Source organism: Aptenodytes forsteri, unplaced genomic scaffold (assembly GCF_000699145.1).
Source record: "Aptenodytes forsteri isolate BGI_AS27 unplaced genomic scaffold, ASM69914v1 Scaffold56, whole genome shotgun sequence".
NCBI classification, from domain to species: domain Eukaryota; kingdom Metazoa; phylum Chordata; class Aves; order Sphenisciformes; family Spheniscidae; genus Aptenodytes; species Aptenodytes forsteri.
This window is the reverse complement of record NW_008796213.1, coordinates 809,938-832,066: the sequence shown is the minus strand read 5'-3', so window position 1 is coordinate 832,066 and position 22,129 is coordinate 809,938. Positions and strand designations below refer to the sequence as shown.

At 42.8% G+C, this 22,129-nt stretch overlaps 1 protein-coding gene across 1 annotated transcript in view; it reads left to right on the top strand.

The window, feature by feature from the left end:
* The window catches only part of TMTC1 (transmembrane and tetratricopeptide repeat containing 1), a 187,494-nt gene that overhangs the window by 44,487 nt on the left and 120,878 nt on the right, over positions 1–22,129 (top strand). The window contains exons 2-5 of the mRNA XM_009288397.1: positions 9,883–10,060; positions 11,773–11,846; positions 13,086–13,262; positions 15,246–15,452. Coding sequence (XP_009286672.1) covers positions 9,883–10,060; positions 11,773–11,846; positions 13,086–13,262; positions 15,246–15,452 — 636 coding nt within the window. The remainder of the gene's footprint in view (positions 1–9,882; positions 10,061–11,772; positions 11,847–13,085; positions 13,263–15,245; positions 15,453–22,129) is intronic.

The following is a 22,129-nucleotide window of genomic DNA, read 5'->3' as shown; positions in this document are numbered from 1 at the left end:
TTTTTTTTTTTTTTTTTTTTTTTTTTTTTTTTTTTTTTTATATCTACAGATCCATCAGTCTACAGAAACTTCTGTCCTTTGTGGCTGTGAAAGTAAGAGGAAGGACTCATGATGCCCTGTGGACTTTTCATTAGGCTGAACATATCCTACATATATGCTACGTATTCTTGAAATGATCTCAGTTAAGAAAATTTATCACCCGTCTGTCAGAAAAATCTTAAGCAGATATATGCTGAAATTTTGTAACAGTAGTTCAGCATCCCTCACGTATTGGAAATCTGAAATGACAGCGCTCATTCCCGTAGACTAATGCTCTGGAGCCAAACAGTGAAAAGAGTTCAAGTGTTTGACATTATTCACACCGGATCTGTCAGTATGAATGATCAGAGGAAAAGAAGAGTGGCCCGTGTTACTGGAACTGTTAAGCAAAACTTAAAATATTCACAGAACTGCTGCATTTTTTGGTGTGGGTTAACATCAGAAGGGGAAAAAAGCCTGCACATGAACTGTTGAATTAAATAACGTTTGCTTTGCGTCTTTGAACTTCTCTCACCTTTTCTCCTGACTTCAGTAAAGTAAAGGAGTGTTGAAACTAGTTGGTTCAGAAACATTCCTATTGTACCTGGGTAACTGTTAGGTGACAGGTCTGGCACAACTCCTCATCTGCACAGGAGCTGAGATGATAGGCAATGGTTTTGCTTAGTCCTTAGGAAAAACTTACTTCATGCTCTCTTCTCCAGTGCTGTCACTCAGAGATGTTTACCTGCAGCTGTTTTCTTCTCCAAGAAGTGATTCAACATACTTCTCTCTAAAGAAGGTGACTTTTTGGATAGGATATACTATTTCTTGGTGTCTTCCATATAAAATGTTAAGATGAAGGGTGAAAAATTAAAAAAAAAAAAAAAAAAAAAAAAAAGAGAACTGCCAGTTCTGTAATTCACTCAGGATTTTATATTTAAACTGGGTGCTTTCTGTCTTACACCTTGTCTCCACTAACAGAAGTTCGGTGAATCATTTATTCCCTCAGTAGCGCTTAAGTTATTCCTTGGTTCCAGTGGTTTTGCAAAAATGTTTCTCAACTGTTGAAGCAGAAGGTGCAATCCTCAGTGCTGTCTCCCTCCTTCTTTCTCTTCTTGTCTGCCAAATCCCCATTTAGATAGATTTTCAGCCCAGAAACAAACAGGTGATGGAAGTTTGATATAGTCAGCCACACAGCAGACTTAGCCTGAAGGTGTGCAGTGGTAGGAGATTGTGAGAATGAAGCCTTTTGAAAAACCCCAATGCCAGGGTTTAAAGACGCTTAATCAGAGATCAACCTCCTCGTTTTGTGGGTGGTGGAACAAAGGGCCAGGAGAAGTGAAGGCCCTGCCTGCTCGGCCTCTTTGGTAGCTGGGCGGAGGGCACTGCCAAGGCAGACGCTGGTGAGAGAGGTGCCTCAGGTAACAGCTCCCCAGGGACAAAAGACTGGGCGAAGAGGAAAAGGTAGTGGCAGGGGCAGGCCCCGCCGCCATGACAGAGACTCAGGAGGATGACACTGGCCAGACAAGCACAGGAGATACCTGGTCTTCCTCGAAGGAGGTGGAAGTGACTGTGCACTGGGAATGTGCTTGCCTCCATGGAAAGGGTGTAAGAATGCCCACTCCAGCTGCTGCTGGGTGGCTCTGGTGGCCCAGGCGGAGAGGAGCTGGAGGAGACAAGCTGTAAAGGGGAACACAACTCTCCCACCAGAAAAGACATAGACACACAGTTTGTGCACAGACCCATCCTACTAGTACTCTGGCTGGAAAAAATGTGGAAAAAGATATATTAAAAAGTCCAGGCTGTGCTCAGCTGCTGACTGCAGAACAGATGACCCTGCGGGTCTGCCCACCAAGGCTGCTAGCCAGTGATGGCTTGGGTACATACATGCCGAGGAAGTAAATGGGACCCTTCAGCAACGGTTCAGTATTCTGTGTGGGCACTGAGAGCCTCATGTAAGACTACCAGTGGCTTTGGATCAAAGCCTTAAGTGACTGTGAGCTTGGGTTAGATGTAAATACATAGCCGAAGAGAGAATTAATTCAATAATTCACTGCCAACCTTCTGATCTATCTAGTTGCTTACAGCTGATCCTTCTGTTTTTTCAGCTGTATCAGTGGCATGAGTTTCAAGGACAGGGAGCTTAAGAAAACCAAAACAACCCAGGGAAGAAAAAAAGACCTTAGATTTTGTTTGTTCTTGATTTAATGCTATGTTATAGTTTGACATCACAGGGTAATATAGTGGAGCTATAATGTGTCAGGTTAAATACACAGTGCACAAGTATTTTCTTCACTCTGTACATCTATATTAGGGCAATATCACAATGTTTAAGATTGCGTCAGTATTTCTTCTGTACAGCTTAGTTGAATATTTCTACCCTAGCTATAGCAATCACTCTCCATACTGATACTGTGATACCTGCCATGAAATTGGTGTAGTACTGCTGTAGCCACACTGGGCGAGGTGGAGTTTGTGTGAAAAGAGGCAGTTGCTTTTATTAGACTGGTTGTGTTATAGTTGGAATATACAGACACATTTCTAGGCATGTAAGCTTTTCTTCTGACCCAGAGCAGAGCGCCTTGCTGCCATTCCTGGTCTGGGAGAGGGTGCGTGTGCCTCAAAGCTTGGTTTTTTTTCCCCCAGTTCCAGGTGCATGGAAGTTGTGTCCGTCTCCGTGTCCAGCCCCCTCCCCCCACCCCCGAATGTAATTTTTGTAGCAGGTGTCTGATGGTTTCTGGTTGTAGGTTTGGGCTGTGTTTCTCTAGGGGGACCGGCAGGGTTGCTTGCACTCCCTGGAAGGAGGCCAGGGCTCCTGGGGAGGGTCGGGGGAAGCTCCCTGCCTGGGGAGGGAGGGCGCAGACCCTGCTGGGGGTCCGTGCCACCACGCTGCTTGCAGCCAAGCCCAGAGGTGAGGATCTTCCCTGGGAGGAGAGGTGTGTGCAGAACACGTTGGACTTCTGCCTAGTCGCAATGTTTTCTCAGTCCTTAATGCTCAATAAAATTTGTCTGTCTCTTGAATTAAAAGCCTTTTATTTTGAGGGCAAGAGTTCACTAAAAGGTCCAGGCAGATTCTTCCGAAAGATGTGGCTGACGTGAATCCAGTCATGCCTACGTTTGCTGTTTGCTTCAGTGGTGTTTTGTCTCTATTTAACACCCACCAGTTCCTGGGGATTTTCTCTCATCTGGCATCCTATTCCTCTTGCACCAATGTCACCCTTAATTTTCTTTTGTCTTCTTTTACCTAAAAGGCTCAGCTTTGGACCAACCACCACAGGAGCACCCCTGTCAATACTCTTTTGAGTCCATGAAAATAAAGTGCTCTTGCTGCTGCTGGTTAGCTAAAGGCATTTCTCTGCATTTACTCGCTGTGTTTCTGACTGCTTTCCTGGGCTTTCTCATTTATTGTCTCTCAGATGTAAAAGTAAGAAAACCACCCATTTTGGGTTGTATGAAAAGAAGTATAGTCTTCCACTGTATTGCGGAAGTAATAATAACTCAGCTAAAATACTGTATGTGGCTTTGGGAGTTGCACTTCATTAAAAAAAAAAAAAAAAGGGGGCTGTTCTCTTTTCACTCGCTATACCTGTTTTTTTTTTTTTCTTTGCTTCTGTATAAATTAAAACGGCACTTCCTCCGTGGTCTGCAGTTTGAGCTGAAAGACTACCCAACTTATTTTAAATTTGGTGGACAACTCTTTTATCCAGTTTGACATATTCTCTTCATTAGGCCTAATAATTTTAGACTAGATTTCTGTTAGCGTTGTTTTATCTTCTTGATGAATGACTGTCCTAGCTTGGTTCCTGATCATGCCCCATCTCTTACTCTCTCAGCGCTCGGAAGAGGACTGCTTGATGGCTGCTAAAGAGTTTTGTGAGATGTTAGTTTCCTTCAGTGCATTGCTCTTGCCAAAACAATGCTCAAGAATAATTTTGAAGACAGACTCTCTTTTGTTCAAAATCTGGGTAAAATGACACCTGGTTTGTCAGTTTGTAAATTGGTATCGTCTGGCTTTTTTTAATTTTTCCAAGGCCGTTTGTGGAGACAAATCTAAAGCCGTGTGAATGATGCTTTCAGTATTCTTAACACAGGAATGATCATCAAACCACGCGTTCTAGGGTTTCACTAGACATTTCTGCCCTGCCATATTTGCCGCTTCTGAGGTGCTGCTGCTTCCCAGTCTAATTGATTTCTGTTTTCTTTTCCTAACCATGCTGGAAAGCAGTAACTTGCTTTGAATGCCACTTAACTAGTGCTCTTGTAAACGATGACTGTTGTGCTCTAAGGGAATTGCTATAGCTTGGGAATTGATATGGCCTCTGTCTTCTCACCCATCCCCATTATAGCAAATCAAGTAACAAACCATTTAAGCCTTATTGTCCATTTAATACTGAGGCATTGTACTGTACTATAAAAAGATTATCAGCACAAAGTGCTGCTGCACCGCGGTGGAAACTCTGCTCTGCTTGTGCTGGCCATTGCACGAATGCTGCTGCAAAGGGGGCTTATTTTCTTTTTACTGCTACAGGTTTTTCATTACGCTTTGAGCTGTATCCACAGAGAGCTTCAACCATTATTGCCACTGATGCAGCTGCACCATTTTTGGAGTGCAAATGCTCATTTTCCTGGCACACAGTAGATGCATCTGTGGAGTTTATAAGGAGATTCCACCGTGCACTGAAATTGGGCATTAGTTTGCATAAAGTTTGTTATTTATATCACGCAATTCCAAAAGGAAGGGAAGATCACAGGAAACTTAATCCATCCTTGTATGTTAGATTAATTTATATAAATCTGCATGTGAGCCTTCCTCTATAAAAACTGTGGGGGTTTTATGAGGTGTGGGATGCTCTGAGACTTTCCATTAAGTGTTACTCACTGTAACAAATTACCATTATTATTCTGTGCATTTCTATTTCATAACATGTTGTGGTTTTTGTTAGTCTTTTGAAAATAATAAAACAGATTAAACTAAACAAGACCTGCCCAGGGATAGTAACAAAGTCTATAAAAAGATAAACTCTCCAGTTATGGTTTACAATATTATTAAATCATAAGAGGTCTTAAAAAAGGTTGAATGAGTCTTTGTGTGTACAAGTGCATAAAAAGCACTATATTAGAGCCCGGGGGTGCTGGTGATTATATACTGTAATTGGATATGTATGAGATTTGTCTGCGAGCCCGTACTCTTGTGGCATAGACCCCTCTGGTTCTGGGTCTGTGAGGATGAAGTCACCAAATCCCACTCAATTTCCAGGCCCTCTGTATGGGGAATTGCTTACCCAAGGAGATAGGACCCTGCCTGATGACTTATCTAGAGGAGGAGTAAGTGCTGGTGGCTTGAGGGTAGCATGTTGCATGGTCCCTGCTCTACAAATATCATTCTTCAAATAAGGTGGCTCTGCCGGGGTGGGGGGGGCAGGCGGTTAACTGGGGGTACTGATAGATGTTGCTTATTCTTTTAAGAGCAAGAGTGATTTGCTTTCTTCTGGAGAGCTCTTTTACAAGCTCCGCTCAGTGGATCTTCAACAGCTGGTGCCTGTGAAAGTATCTTTTCCTAAAGCGAATGGTGGAGGAACGGAAAAGCTGCTGTAGGTGGCAAGGCAAACTACACCGCTGTTCGTGCAAAACATCCATTAGCCTTAACAAAATGAAGGGATTTCTGTGTTAGGGCATATGCCTCTTGTTTTGGTATACCTCCTGCTTGGGCATGCAGTTTTGGCGGTGCTCTGCCTTGGGTGTGACACTCTAAACATGCTGCAACACTTGGACACAAAGACTGGTGTTGGGACAAGAGTCCTTGCTTGAATACATGTTACGGTGCAGCCTTCTCCTCCCTGATGGGGCATGTTATCAATGCTGGGATCTCTGTAATGAATTTTTATTTTGGTGGTGGCTTGGGAGATGCTGATCAGCTCTATTAGAAGATAGCTGACAATGTCACCTAGTATCAAGAGACTGCTCCTTCCCCTCCTTTCCCCTGGGCCTTTTGAGGGCCTTTGCATTTGAACTGCCATTCACCACTTCTCAGGAGGCTTAGCACGCTTTTTGTCTCCAGGGACTCTTCCAGCAGAGGTGTTGAAGCAATGCAAAAGTCGTCTTCTCCGAGTGTTTCGTGGGCAGCTCCACTGAGGAAAGACCTCCTTGTCCGAGATGGTGGTGTCTCCTCTTTCAAGCGTCTCCATTCCTAAGAACGTGGTCACTTGCTTTATTCAGCCCCGAATGTTTAGAATGCTATTTGCCAACACCTTTCTGGTTTGACAAGCAGCCGTTTCAAAAAGCCTGGCCAGCCCAAAGTATCTGCTCTCCTAGCTGTGTGCTCTATCAAGGCTGTAACATGTATCTTACAAGTTGTGCTTTAGCTCAGATGGATGTTACAATCCGTCATGCAGAAGTCACTAGGGTCTTCCAGCACACACGATGCTGCAAATTAGCAATGATGGTAGTATTGGTGTCTTTTGGGCTTGCAACTTAAAAAATGAAAGATTTTCCCCATTTATGAGCCAGTTTAGATATGGAAACATAAGGACAAACCTCCCCTCCCATAACAGAGTACAGTTATTGCCTCAGAGCTTCTGTTCATGAACATCATGTTGGAGAAACACCACTTCTTACTTAATTTTGAGATTCCTATCTCTGTTTTACTTTCTTTGTTTGCTGAGCTGTATACTGTGTATAATTACTACATGATTTTGTGATAATGCTGCTGCCAGTAAACAAAGAGAAGACTGAATCTCTATAACAGTATTAAAGTTTAAGAAGGGAGAAGTTATTTTTGTTGATTTACCTATCCCTTCCTGCTCCCTTGCCCAGAACTTGCTCCATAGTCGCTCTGCAGCGGAACAAATTTGGCTTTCCATAGTAGGCTGCCTGTTTTCCCCCATGGGTGGATGAGTGTGCTGGGGAGCTTTGCAAAGTTCTTGTGGCTTGGATTAGAGCTGTTTGGAGCCCCAGATTTGCTCACCCGTTTGATGTACAATAAACTCAACCACTGCTAACGTTTCAAAATCATTCTGCTGGGATTGTTTCAGGACAAAAGAATGTTTCCTTCATTGCCATGTGGCCTAATTTCTTATGACAAAGAGCTTTACCAGCAAAAAACACTGGTGTGAATATAGCACCTGCACACATTCACGTTCAGTGTTCACGGACCACCAAAGACGGTATTTAAAACATACACTGAGGCATGCTTGCAGTCAGATTTTGCTGTTTAATGGAAGGCTTATCTGAATATCATGATGCTGTTATGTTTTTGTTCTGCTTTTTTTTTTTTTTTTTTTTTTTTTTTTTTTTTTTTTTTTTTTAAAGAATACACAGGGGAATAGCCAAGCTGTGAGGCTGATACTTTTACATAACTGTTTTCAATAACTTACATCAGGTAATTCGCAGTTTACACGCCTTTTTGACTTGATGTTTGCCTCAAGAAGGGGTGTGAAGAGAACACCCTGACTTTGGGGTAGGTGACCTGATGGGGGCAGGAAGATCCATCCCCTACAAGGTTCTGCCTCTCCTGCCAGTAGACCCGTTTTTCAGGATGGGAAGTGATCAGATGTGATACATGGAGACTAACGAAAGATTTTTTCAAGAATGTTGTCAGATGTCGTGTTTTTAGTGACTGGTCCTCACAACTTGGCCAAATAAATAAATAACTGTGACCCTGTCACATTTTGGTGCATGGGTTCGTATCACCTAATAGCCTGAGCACTTGTCCTAACTGTTCTCACCTGCCTGCTTCTGCTTTCTCCAGAAATCAGGTTGCCAGAGCACACTTTGGCATTTAGGGGGGAGCGATGGTGACGACTGTGCTCCGTCTAGCTGATTTACAGCCAGAAATGATTCATTTGTATAAAGAACGGGTCCTGCAGGTGGTCCCTGCCATTGCACACATCTGCAGGTGCCTCTGAGCGGGAGCTTTGGCTCCTTTGGGGCAGGGTGGCCCTGCGCTGCCCCTTGTTCCCCGCAGCGTGCTGAAAACAAGATCTAGGCCTGGGGGTTCCCGCTGCTGCCGTGTATTTACAGCTGAAACTCTGTCTGGGTGTCTGTTACTGACATTTGTTGTGGTTTGTCATTCTGTACTGGTAGAAATGAGGGAAAGTGATGTATGCTGCTGCCCTGAAGTGGCTTGCAGGAGAAATGCGGGGCGCTGCCCCTTGTTCCCCGCAGCGTGCTGAAAACAAGATCTAGGCCTGGGGGTTCCCGCTGCTGCCGTGTATTTACAGCTGAAACTCTGTCTGGGTGTCTGTTACTGACATTTGTTGTGGTTTGTCATTCTGTACTGGTAGAAATGAGGGAAAGTGATGTATGCTGCTGCCCTGAAGTGGCTTGCAGGAGAAATGCGGAGGAAAAAAAAAAAAAAGAAAAAGCCCCAACTCTTCATGTATTCTTGAATCACACAGACTGATGTCTTGTCAAAATGTAGCTGCATCAACCCATACTTCGAAGGGAAATGTCAAGTCATGCTAAAATCTGACTTTTCCCAAACTCTCTGGGTTTCAGCTATTGCCTCCACGAACCCTCCAGGGGGAGCAGAGTAGGAGTGCACAGTAAGGCTCCTCGTCTGGTAAAGTTAGATTGGCCTGGAAAATGCAACCCAGGACAGATAGCACTCTGTTGCTTATGAGTAAGGAATGTGGAGAGTATTTATAAAAAGCATATGTTGTCTGGCCCTCACAGACACACCACACCTCCTCTGTCTTACAAAAAAACCTAAGGTGTTTGCATAGTAGCAACAACTCAGTGGCTTTGCTGTTGCATCATGTATGTCATGGGAGACCTGGAGTCTGTTAGTAACAACAGGAAGGATTATTGACCCTTTAGCATGTTTACAGCTACATGCAAAATATTTAGATTGAGTCTTCTTTTCACTGGGTGTCTTGTCATTTTTTTTAAAAATGTCCTTTAACATTAGTGCTCCTAAATTCCTTGTTTACATATGGAGTCTTCCCTAGACAGAGACACCACGTGTATATGTGTGTGTGTATATATTTGTCCGAATGTACAGATGCAGTTAATTCTAAAGAGAATTGAGTTATCTTCAACTGCATGTAAGGCAAAGCCTGTCAGCAGCTGTTAAGCAAGCTGGCTGTAAAAAACAGTGACCAGAAAAACGTGTTAATACGCTGTCAAACAAATGTCAAAACAGCTTGTTACATTTCATTTTTTTTCACGATCGACACAGATAATGAACCCTAATTGTCTCATTGAGTCTAGGGTGATGTTAGCTAACTTATCTTTACCGTCAATGTCCTTATAAAAATGATGCTATTAGACCAGCTTCTTAGTGTAGTCCTGATGTCAGTAAAGAATTTAAATAAATGCTTCACCTTCAGTATGTGGAAGTATTTTGCAAGTTAAATGGGAATAAATGCACCTGTAACGCCAAGCAGATACTCCAGCGCCTTACTGAGTCTTTGTCGTGGCTGTTCCCAAGCGAAAGCATCTACTCCATAGTAGAAAATAGCTACCTGTATTGTAAAGCTGCCACGTGGCTGAGACAACCGCAGAAGGTGCCAAGAGGGAAACAGGACAAGTGCCATGCTCCTGATGTTGGACAGTGTTATTTGCTGCTAAGGAAGCACGGACATCGTCTCACTGCAGTAAACTGTACTGGGAGGGCACAAGCCTCTCCCATCTCGGTGTCAAGAAGGTTGCCAAATGCAACCGCGTATTTTAAAAATTGGGGAAGTGGTTTCTCTTTAATCAGATAAACCAGAAGTTCAGAGCGATTTTCACTAATTAGTTTAATAGCACTTACATTAGAAGACTGCAAATCAGGCAAAAAGCGTAATTTAGAGTATATGAAAGACGTCCTGCTATTACAAGACCTCTCCAGTCTAGAAATTGTTCCATTTTGTTTCCTTACAGGTTAAACATATTGCTGGCTGGTATGAACCCTTTCTATTTCCACGCAGTGAATGTAATTTTACACTGTCTAGTGACTCTTGTGCTGATGTACACTTGTGACAAGGCTGTGTTCAAGGACTATCGACTTGCTTTTGTCACGGCGCTATTCTTTGCTGTGCATCCCATTCACACCGAGGCTGTAAGTATGTGACACAAAAAAACCGATGACACAAAAGCTAAAAATAAATGCATTCTTTAATTATTATTTTTTTTTAAAAGAAACCTCTGAGTCATACAGATTATGGTACTTGTGATTTTTGCTGTGGAGGAGCAAAGGTGAGAATGTACTGTATTTAAAATAATTTGCAGGAGCCATTAAGAAAAAAGCGTATTCATACTTGCCATCTTTCTGCTCCGGCACTAAGTTCTGATTGACGGTCCTAATCAGCGATGCCGGGAATAAATGGACAGTCATTCAGCTGATGAAAATGTCGAGTCTTCTGAAACCAAAGACCTCGGTGAGGCTGTGCTCTCCTGCTGGGACATTGTTGCATGCCTTCAGTCATCTCCTATAGTCATCAATTTAAGGGAGAAAAAGTGAAGGGAGCGTTAGTGTGTATTCTGGAGGAGATCGCTCAGGTAGAGGTGATATGACCCCTGGATTAATTTATATTGATTTCAATTAAAAGCTAGGAGTATCATCTTCAGAAAAAAATTGTTAGCTTAATAAACATCATGATAAGTTTACAGAGCAACAGCTCATATTGGACATTTCTCTGTTCGTTATAAGGAAACACTTAAAGACATAGTCATGCTAAAACTGCAGTCTGCTAGCGTGGGGAGGTACTTCTGTAGATAAAATGAGTCTTGCTGTCTTTGGGAAGGAAATGCAACGTCTAGCTATCTGTACTTAAAAAAAGAAGTGCACTCGTTAGCTGAGATACCGTTGACATCACACGCTGTCGTTACGAGCCTTTGTAAAAGAGCGAGGGAAACGGCTGCTGCGGCGGCGAACTTTTGAGGAGAGATTACCTTAATAAAAAGCCACGAGCTTTACAGTTACTCCCTGTGCTGTCTTGTGTGAACTAATCAGCTAGGCTCCTTTTGATAAATCAGCTTTATGTAATAAGGGAGGTTTTAGAAGAGGCACTCTTTGAATTTATTTTTGTCTGGGTCAGAACTTAAAAAGGTTAAAATAAACGCCAGAGCGCTGAATATAGCTTAATTATGTAATCTCAAAAGAGGCGAAATTTCAAAGGGTCTTTTATTTGCTTTATGGGCAATTTTTAGATCTTTATGAAATGGAATATTGAAATAGTTTGTAAAAAGAGTGTTTATACATTCTTCTTCAGTATTCCCTTTCTTATAAAAAGATTTGGTTAATTAATATGTAGAAAAAAATCTCATAAACTCAGATTATTCAGAAAGAAAATGAATTACATACCACTCTATCACTTTTTGGTGATAAAGTTCATTCAAATATTAATTATTAACTCATTCCTATATAATAAGTCTTCTCCAAAGAGTTGCTCTTTCATTAGTCTTTTTCTTTAACAAATCTCAGTTCTGGGAGTTGGATGCATTTCTCATTTGAGCCTTATTATACAAAATTAAAACAGATGCCTAAAATTGGCATTTCTCTATGCACCTTTGTTAATCTTTTAATAGGAAAGTAAAGGATGACTTAACTGTTGGCTTACTCATTTGTTTTGCCAAGTGAGAAATGCAGCAGATATAACTGAGCATATCCTACACTAACCAAGTAACATTTCACTATATGGAGGGAGGATAACACTGAAAGATAAAAAGCTTGAAATAGTAGGAGTTAGCATGGGTCGTTGAAACAGTCACTGAATGCGCATGCCTTCTTAGATACGTGCTTTTACACCTGTGTGTCTCTTTTCCTTTTAGGTAACAGGTATAGTAGGCAGAGCGGATGTCCTAGCCTGTCTACTCTTTCTGTTGGCTTTTCTCTCCTATAATAGGTATGGATCCTTGCTATCGGTTGTAGTAATATCAGGAGATGCTCTAGTCTGAGGAGGAGACAAAGGGGAAACCTGTCAGTTTTCGGTTGTTGTTGGCAGAGGTACTTCCCCCAGCACTGCCGGGTGGAAGTGCCCTGGGCCCTGCTTTCAGCCGCGGTGCCAAATAAGTGACGCTTATGAGAACAAATAAACATAAAAAGAGAAGTCAACATTTAAGGTCCCCTCTTCCATTGACATTATGGCTGACCATACACTAGAGGGGGGCTTGTAGAGCTAAAAATTATAAAGAAATGTTTTCGACTGAAGGCAAATTGTCTGTGTGTAAAGTGAATAACGGACGGACACATGCCTGCCTTTGAAATACGTGCTGTGACTGTGGGACTCTGAAGTACCTGGTCTGGGAGAGTTAAGGATTGTGTCAAGACCGTTAGTCATCCTTTTCAGATGAAAAATTGGCATCGTTCGCTGGTCTGTGTCTTAAAAATGTGACTGAACAAGCATAGATAAAGAAATAGCTTTACTCGGGTGGGGTTTCTACCCCTTTTGCATTGTTATTTCATTGAGGAATAGAACTGTGTCATCATGGCCATGTGGAAAAACTGCTTGTATCCCTCTTGGGCTATTTGCTACAACTCCACAGCACTGTTTTCATCAGAAGGTTTCAAAGGCGTAAAACTAGTAGTGACCCCGCAGGAGCCGGCTTGTTTGATTTTGGTTCTTTCTTACCTTCTTCCCTCTCATACAGGCTTTCTGCCCAGTCTATTAATGATTAGGGCACATCTTTGACTCAGGGGAGTGTGGGTGGGATTGAGGAATTTTTGCTTGCGTAGTGCGTTTTGTCACATAAGGAGAACTAAGCACGTGTGTTCTAGATGACAGAAAGCAGGTGTTTTTCTGCCCTTTCTGTCTTTGTACTTACTCTGCCTTCCTCTGACTGTTTCAAGTCCGCTTTATCTTTCTGCTTGTCTTTTTATCCTCTGCTCAAATTCTTTATCTTTCTGCTTGTCTTTTTATCCTCCTCTGCTCAAATACTGGGTGTACTTCTCAATTATTGTGTTTTCCCTTCCTGTCCTGTGTCTAAACCTTTCCTCGTTTATCACCTAACAGTGTAGATTGTTCGTGTCACTAATTACCAGCATCTTAAGAAATTAAGGAAAAGTGTCTCAGTATTTGTGTGAATGTAGCAAACATGAAAATAACAGAGAAGTTATAAATATTTATGTCAAATCTATTTTTCAGGAGTGTGGATCAGCTTTATGTTGGGGAACATTTCCCTCCCACTGCCTCCCCATTCTTTTTGCTGCTTAGTTTATTCCTTGGGACGTGTGCAATGCTGGTGAAAGAAACTGGAGTCACCGTGTTTGGTGTGTGCTTGGTTTATGACTTCTTTTCCCTCTCCTGCAATGGATTCAAACTGTAAGTAACTTGCTATGCTTGCTGTGCTTTTCAAGTGTTGCCACATGTGTGTGCAAAATATATATTATTATATACAGCACTGTGGGAGATGGACTTGCCCTGCTGAATTAGATGGCACACATTTGACAAATTTGGAGGGCACCAAGGTTTCATTCTGTATTTTTTTGTTGTTGTTACTCTATTGCTGCCCGATAACTTTTGCTGGGTAGATAGACCAGAAGTGAAGAACTGATCTCTAAAATGCTCAGTTCACTCTGGCAAAACTAACATTTGTGTTTTCCATGGGAGTTCTGACTGAAGCACCAACATCTTAAAATTTCTCTGGCTTAACTCCTTCTGTTCGTAACGTCTGCTTGATTATTCAGTCACAATGTCATGGTTGTAGAAATATCATATGATGTTTAGTAGTAAAATCAGGTTTGATCCTTTCTGTCCTTACAGAATGGAAAAAGAGGAAAAACATCCAGCCAGTTCTGGAATAACTGGAATAATTAGCAGCTCTCAGCAGTCACTGGAGAAAAATCAAATACTTTGAAGTTTGTATCCCTCACCCGCTTAGTGTCACAAACAACTATGCTATTCTGTATCTCCATTAAAAGTCAGAAGTCTTTTGTTTGATAGAAGCTGTTTTTTATCCATTTCTCTCCCAAACCATACGTGGTGCAGATCTATTAGAGTGAACGTAAGAGCTTACTGCCACTGAGAATGGGAGGTCTCGCTCCTGCCATCGCTGCTCGTGTTCCCACCAGTGCTGCCCCACAGGCTCTGGAGCCTGTCACACCCCTGTGTGAGCTAGTGTATATCTAGGTTATAAAAAAGGACACTGAATTCATGTTTCTGCAGTAGTGAATTAAATCAGCTCCCAGAAGGGATTGGGGAGTGCCAGAGCTGGCACAATGCAAGAGCAGCAAATGCAGGAAGGAGAAGAGGGACTCTTCTTTCAGGAGCATCCTGGCTTCTCTCCCGTTTCAGCCCTTCCTCTAGGTCCTAATGGGGGATGGACCACGTTTCAGGCCCACCTGCCCTCCCTCCGGCCTCTCTAGCGGCAATAGCAATCAGAGGGCAGGTACGATGGATCGACAGAGGATTTCTCCTATTTTGACTGGATAAGTAATTCATAACGGTGTAACTGGTGGGCAAGTAGCCAGCGAGGAGTTTTCTGGGGACTGACAGCCGGCACGCTTGTTAACACTTGCATTTACAGTCTGCCTGGCGTTTTCCAGGAGCTGCCTGGCTAAAGGTAACACAAATGTTAATTAATCGGGGAAAAATCTGTGCCCTCCTCCTTCCCCCTCCCCTCAATCTCCCCCTTCCCGTAGGTTCACATTCCAGTGGCCTCTTCAGGTTATTTCGTTGCTTCAGTGGCATCCAGTTGCCCAGTTGTGGCAGTTATTTAGCTTGCAGGAGTGAAGCTCTGTAGTCCAGATGTGCTGCATTTTCATATTTGCTCTGGTTGCATGTATTGTGCACGTTTCAGTCTGTTTGTGGTGCTCAGGATTTTATGACTGTATTTGACTTTTTTTAGGGTGCAGCAGAAAACCAGCAGCCTTCTACACACTGCTGAAACTCATCTCCTCCTGCTCCTTCTTCCAACCTGTACAGATTTGGTTTCTGTTTAAATGAGGCAGAACACCAATTATTTTCTGCGGCAAAAAATTAGGAATGGCACCATAGTCTTCCTCACAGTGCTTCCCATCTTACCAGAGGTCCAGAGAACAGCTTGATATGGGAGTGCTCATCTTCTGTTGCTGTCGGGTCTCTTCCTCTAGATCTAGTTAGGAACTAATAAATCCTGTCCTCCCAGCACGCAAAGACTTTGTATTTTGGATTAAATAAAATGTCGTCTGTTGTAGTTAGATACCATGTTGTGCTGTTTGCATAATGTTCAACCTTTTGATAAGTAAACGTGAAAAATAAAAATCCTTAAATCCTTTTCCTTCCCCTTTCCCCTCTTTTTTCCCTTTTGTCTGCATGCGTAATTAGGAGAAATGGGGGGATCCACCAGAGACCTGCCCGGCAGCCCGCGGCTTCTCCCTCTGCCTCGCTGCAGGTCCCTCCGGCTGGCCGGGAGAACGGGAAGCATCGCTTTGCTCACCGGGGCACCTGGAGCTCCTGCCACCCGGCATCACCCGAGGAGCAGCAGAGCGGTGGCCTTTCTGTGCCCAGCAAAGCCATGTGGGCCATTCGGAGGTACTGCTGGCTACCTGCCGCTGCGTTGTGGTTTAGTTTGCAGCTGATCCTACCTTAAAATGTCAAGTCATTCACTTTTTTTTAGCCATTTTTATCCTGAAACGTGCTGTAATTTTTCTTGCGCTACTGGAGAGGGAAGAGAGGAGAAGGTGGAAGGAGGATTAAGGGGAAGAAAGGGGAGGGAATCAAAAAGTACATTTCTTCTGCTTGGGAAGAGGAGAGTATCTGAGGACTGCCCACGTCCTGAGACTTTCTATCCTAATATGATATTGGTAGGCAATGCTCTCCTTCCCAGCTTCTCCATGGAGAAAGCCAAAACCGTAATGCTAGTTTGAATGGGAAGAGGGGGAACATGTGCATGTGTACAATAATGCCTGAAGTGAGGTGAGTGCAGCACGAGCAGCGTATTATGTGATACTACTATATATCTATATATACACATTTGTAGGTATAATTTCTGCACGTGGATATACATACATGCAGATGTGTGTATGCATATTTACGTATATATATGAAAGTAGAGGTGATGCCCACTTCTGCTTTATGCCTAAGAACGTGCCTATAATGGTGAGAGCTGTGCTCAGGCAGTAACAGAAGGATTTTCACCAGTCGCGTCCAGCAGTTCTTGGCATGTTCGTTGTGCACCTCATTGGGGAAGGAAGGGCTCTCCCATAACTCAGGGCCACGTTCTTTAACAAGGAAGGGAGTGGGTTTGGTCATGTTGCCTCTCCGTGTGGGAATCTGTGACACAAAAATGGTAGGAAGTCAAGGCTTTTCGGAGTGGGTAAGTGCTAGCTGCTCCGGCATGGAGACTCTTCTGGTCGTTGGGAACAGCTTCTGAAGTTGTCTGCTTGTTTAATTTATTTCTTCTCCTGTATCCCCAAATGAGTAGCACAGTTAGAAAGCGTGGGTGACCCTGGTTCCTTCTGATACGCCAGGCCAGAACGGGCTGTCCAAAAGCCTCGTTTAACATCTTGCCTCTAAAGTTTAGGACCCGGTGGGGAGGAGTGACCTGAGCACGACACTGGTGCAGCTGCTATTCCTGGCCTTTGCTCTCTCCACGTTCCTCTCAATGCTTTTGTTCTCTTTGATACTTGTATTTGTTTCCATTTTCCCTGGCAGACACTATGGTGGAGGGTATCAATATAAAAAATGTCTCCTGTCTTGCTCCATCTTCTTGTTCCTTGTTTCTTTTACTCCTGTTCCTTTCTTTCTTCCTACTGCTCCTTTCCGCCCTCCTTTGCTTTGTACTTTTTCCAGACACCCTCCCTCTGCCCCTGCTTTTGGAACGTCCCTTTCTTACACCGAGGGGAAAGCCTCTGGTTTTGCAGCCTCTTCAGGAGTAGCTGCAGAAGTTGTGTTGGAGACACCGTGCACGTGAGATGGCTTCAGAGGGAACTCGTCCATGCTGCCAACTGGCATTTGCTTTTCGGCAGCTGCCTCTTCAAGTGTTGTAAAGGATTTCTGCACATGGCAAATCAAGCTCTGCATGTACATAGCTGGTTTCTTTTTAAAAAGGGGCTCTCATGGTGTAAGCCGCTCAGCTTCTCTTTTCAAGTAACTGACTGTGTACAACACACTTGCAACAACCTGTTGCGTGATGGTTCGCTGTGGGATGCCCAAAGTAGAGCTGGCTTGGTCCCAGCGGCTGAGAGGGAAGCCTGCTGCCACACGTTTGTGTGAGTTGTGCCTGAGAGCCTTGGGAGAAAGCCTGGGATGGGTTAATGGATGCTGCTTTGAAAGAAACTTCTCTAAAACACTGTTGGCAACCTTCTTTGCTAATTTTTCCCTTGCTCTGAATTCCTGTTTACTCTGAAGGCAGGATAAGGCCAGATAACTTCTTGTTGCACGGAATGACAGCCTCGTAGAGCCTGGGCGATTTGACCAGTGCCTGCTTCTCTAATGTCAATGTTTGCTAGTCACTATAAAAAATAAATGTGCTGCTACAGCATTTGTAATTTAAAGAGATCTTCTCAATTCTCAACCACATGGAGCGTGCTTGCAGTGGTATGGAACAGCAAGATTAAATGTATTGCAGCTCACTAACTCTCAAAATGACACCCATGTCATGTGGAGGTCTGTGGTCCGCTACCTGATCGTATGACTGCAGTCTTCTCCTTACTTCCATTTGCTGACTCCTCTTACAGGACAGCTTAAAATAGTTGAAATATTTTCTGTACGCAGTCTTTCTTTAGTGCATTGGCATATTATATGATATGAAGTAGGAAGCACTCAAGGCAATTGCTCTATTAAAATACAATCCATCTTTTAAAAAAAAAAAGTAAATCCTTGCTATAGATGAAAAAAGAAGGAAAAAAATTGAAGTTGCTGTCAAATATATAAAATTAATTACACAATTTCTCCTCTGTAATCAATGTTTCTCATGTAGGTCTTTTCCATGGCAAAAGGGAGGGGAAAAGATATTAAATATTTCAAAAACTCCAAAGTTGGAGGGCAGATTTGGCACAGTGAAGTAGCTTCGGGTACCTTATCTAGTGCACCAGGTTGCTAGTTGTAAGGTCTTCATTAGAATAAAATAGTTGTGCACTGCTTAATCTGTACTTTTAAGTACTTGTAATGTGATCAATTAGGTTTCTATTTAATAATAATTTATTATGTGTCTTGCTACTAAAGCTAACTGAAAAATGCAGGAAAATGTAATGGAGGACTTAAGGGAATCAAGTCTAATTAGCAATAACTGGAGCTAGTTATGTAAATTCTTGGTGCAGAGAGATTTCTGTTCTTTATTGTCACTTGCTTTTATCTTCAGCTATCCAATAGATGTGTGGGTTGCAGTCCTGGGTGCCTTCAGGAGTAAGGAATGAGTTAGTCTGGATGAAAATTGTAGGTTTTATCACCGTGATTTATTGCAATTTTGGGGGATGCTGGCATATACTACTGAAATGAGGTAACTAGGATCTCTTATGAGTTTGATCCATCTCCCTGAGTTTTAAGACCTGAAGGAGGCTTGTGACTGTATGTGCTCTCCCGTGTGACACAAATGGAGAAGCGCAGACAGGAACTTTCACGTCAGGCTTGTGCTTCTGTTTGGGACAAGGCCAGAGCTTCAGTGCTTCCACTATGACAGTGCAGTATACATATACATGTCCTATTAAAGAGCAATATCAGTGCCAACACCTCATTGCTCACCACAGCGATACTCTGTTAGATCCATGAATATGTTTAACAAGGATGATATATGTAAAACAAGTTGTCACAGTCCTTTTTGCAAGTTGTGTCTGTAGTTATTGTCGCTCATTCTCTTTTTCTTGATTTGTTCAACCCACTGAAAACTGAGATCTGTTTTTTTGACCCTTTTTTCTTTTTTTTTTTTTAATTCCAAGGCTACATATAGTCATAGTCATGCCATGTCATATGTGCCTCACACTCAGTATCGCTAAATGCTGTCCAGCCCGTGGACACCCTCATACCACCTAATCACCCTGATGGTTTTGAGCTTTGTAAATGAACCTGTGGTGGGCCCACAGTCTAAGCTTCTTGAAAAACGGGAGTCCTCAATAGGTTGCATACTTTTGAAATGGAAATCTCTGTTTCTCTTTGGTGACCTAGAAACTGATTTTCATTGCATCTGCTGTTGGTGATTTAGCTGGTGAGACTCTTCCCTTAGAATGGACAATAGACCGGTGTTTAATGCTGCCATTTTCCATGTACGTGAACTGTTGCATTAGTTTTTTGTGTTTGTTTTTTTTTTTTTTTCCCAAATTTTTTGAAGGGACAGAAATAGGTTGCATACTTTTGAAATGGAAATCTCTGTTTCTCTTTGGTGACCTAGAAACTGATTTTCATTGCATCTGCTGTTGGTGATTTAGCTGGTGAGACTCTTCCCTTAGAATGGACAATAGACCGGTGTTTAATGCTGCCATTTTCCATGTACGTGAACTGTTGCATTAGTTTTTTGTGTTTGTTTTGTTTTGTTTTTTTTTTTCCAAATTTTTTGCCAAGTGACAGAATGAGAGAAGAAGCAGGTGTACTTGGTGCTGTGCCCAACAGCATCACTTTAAATCTCTGTGTACGTGCAAAAGAGAGTGAGGGAGCTCACTACTCGTTAGCACTGTGGGATTCAGGCACAAAATGCCATTGATCCAAAATTCAATGAAATCCTTAAGCCTATAGCAGGAATAAATGTGATCTGATGACTAAACCGGCAGCAATGTTCTTTCCTTTTGCAATAGCAGGGGAAAGAAAATGGAAATGCTCTGCAGAACGTGGTGCATTCCAGGGATGGCTGTGCTGGCCCTAAGATTGATATACTATGAGGAAAAGTATGTTGAGGTCATAACGTATCTTCCCTGAGTCCCCATGCAGCATGCGCGGTCAGTGTTTGAGCTGAAACAGATGCTGTTCTCCAACATGAAGGAAGAACGGAGGGAGAAGGGGGAAAAGCGTCGGCACACATAATGTGACTACGTAGCAATTGCTTGGTGTTGATTTGGCTTTTCCTCACTGGGTGCTTCTATTTCCAATTCTTGTGTAGCAATGATTTTTTTTTTTAACTAATTTGACAGTATAGCACATTTCTGCTTTAACATGAAATTCCTGTTCAAAAAGCAGAAGTCTCAGCTGTGTTTCTAATGCTTCCTCTTGCCCCACAGTGTAATGCTACTTCCTAGATTCATAACCGACACAGGCAGAATAGTGTGACTGGTTTCCCAGATACGGGATTTCACGTGTGCAAACTTTACCTTTTCTTGAATCTGTTAGAGGGAGTTTTATAGGAAGGTGCAGCTCAGAATATGAAACTGCCTGGGTTATAGAAGTGCGAGGAAGACACTTTCTGTTAGATTTGGTACAACCTTCTTAAACTTTAGTAAGTTGTTCTTAGTTGCGCTCACACACCCTGAAGGTTAGCGGTGGTTGCGTTCATACACAAAGCACAGCAGTAAAAAGCACTGCATGCCTCTGAGAAAACACTAAGGTAACCATTATTCATGTATTATTTTGGTCAGGGGTAAACATACAACAAAAGAAAAACCTGGATACTTGTCGCTGGCCTAAAAGGTCCCTGCCGTGCACAGCAAAATAGCGAGGAAGGGATATAGGGCTTTGCAAACACCACAGCAATAGCTAGTGGAGAAACTCCAGGACAGTGGCCTGGTTTGGGATTCAGCCTGTGGTGAAAAAGGTCTGGGAGTCTAGCAGTCACAATGATTTTCTTCTCTAGGAAAGCAAAATGAGTAACCTGGAGCATAAAGCAATGGAGCCAACCTAGGCTTTCCCCTCCTTCCTCTCTCACTGGTGATCTCCTGAGGGTTTTGAGGTTTTGAAAATAAAGGAGCAAGCTCCTAGTCTGCGATGCTCTGAGCAAAGGTTGGTGTTGGATTGCCTCCGTGTGAAAGGAGAGAAAAGGAAGTGCTGAATTGTTGCTGGCTGTAGGCTGATTTTTTGGGGAATTGATGTTTAAAATTGAACTAAGAATAGGACAACACAATTTCACCCCAAAAGATAAGTAGGACCCTGAGTCCCAAGGCCTAGAAAGGCACAGTGTGTGCTGAAAGATGATAGATTAGATAAGTGTCATTGTTATCCTGGTAACCGTGGGATGCTGCTTCTATGGCGTTGCAAGGTTTTTTAAATTGTAGCAGGATTGCTAAGGCTCTGCCATTCTAGCTATTTAGTAAGCTTAAGTTACAAATCAAGTTCGGCCCCCTTTGGGGAGGTGTATTGCAGAAGTGGATTTGGCCTGTGGTTTACTCTTTTCTGAACTCAGTTCTTTACACCATTTTTCCATTGTGAGTCTGAGCGATAGCTCTAGCTACTGCTGTGTCCGTGTCCTGTCTTTTTAGGAAATGTTTGCTGGCAATAATACATAAATCTTCTTCTCCTTCGCCTGCAGTCAGTGATGATATTTATTGTCATGCTCAGATGGTACCTGAGGCCACCAGAAGACTCTGCTAGAGTCTAGAAAAATGTGAGAGGTGGGTGCCCCTATGCTTAAAGCCTTGGATTTAGCCGAGGATTTACGTGCTCTGGCCTGTGACTGTCTTCCAGAGAATCCTTGTGTAATCTTGGGAAAATAATTACATCTCTCTGTTCCCACGGCGTGTGCTGGAAGATGAGGCACAGTAACGCATGCTTCTTTTCCACCTCCGTTTGTGCGATGTGGTGGTTGTTTTAAGACTCCCCCCAAAAGAGCCAAGGACTGTCTCTCTTATGCATGCTTGTGCCATTATGTGTCTTACCTTTGAAATCTTCAAGTGCTGTTTCAATACAAGTAACTGAACTCATTGCTTGCTAACTAAAGTTTATTTAAGAATATCACTGCTTTGGTATGGTGATGACTAATGTTGCATGCACACACAAAAAGACATGTTTAGACATCATTAGGCTGCAAAATTATGCACTCACCAGGTAAGAAGGGCCTGATTTAATTTTGGCCCTGTTGTGTGTTTATATTACAACAGTCTTTAATTACATTATCACATACAATTTTTTCTGCATGATCCCTGCTCTATTCATTGTCCAGAATGGATGGTACTTACTTAATGAGCAACTATTCAATATTTTGTTTCTTCTTTGTCCAGAGCACGGCCCCATGCCCTGTTTACTTCATGTTGTTCAAGTCCTACTCTGAGACAGGTTAACAACTTCTCGATAGTTTCTCTGTGTACAAACTACCAAGTGCTGGTATTTCCTTGCAGTTTGTTGCTTCAGTCTGT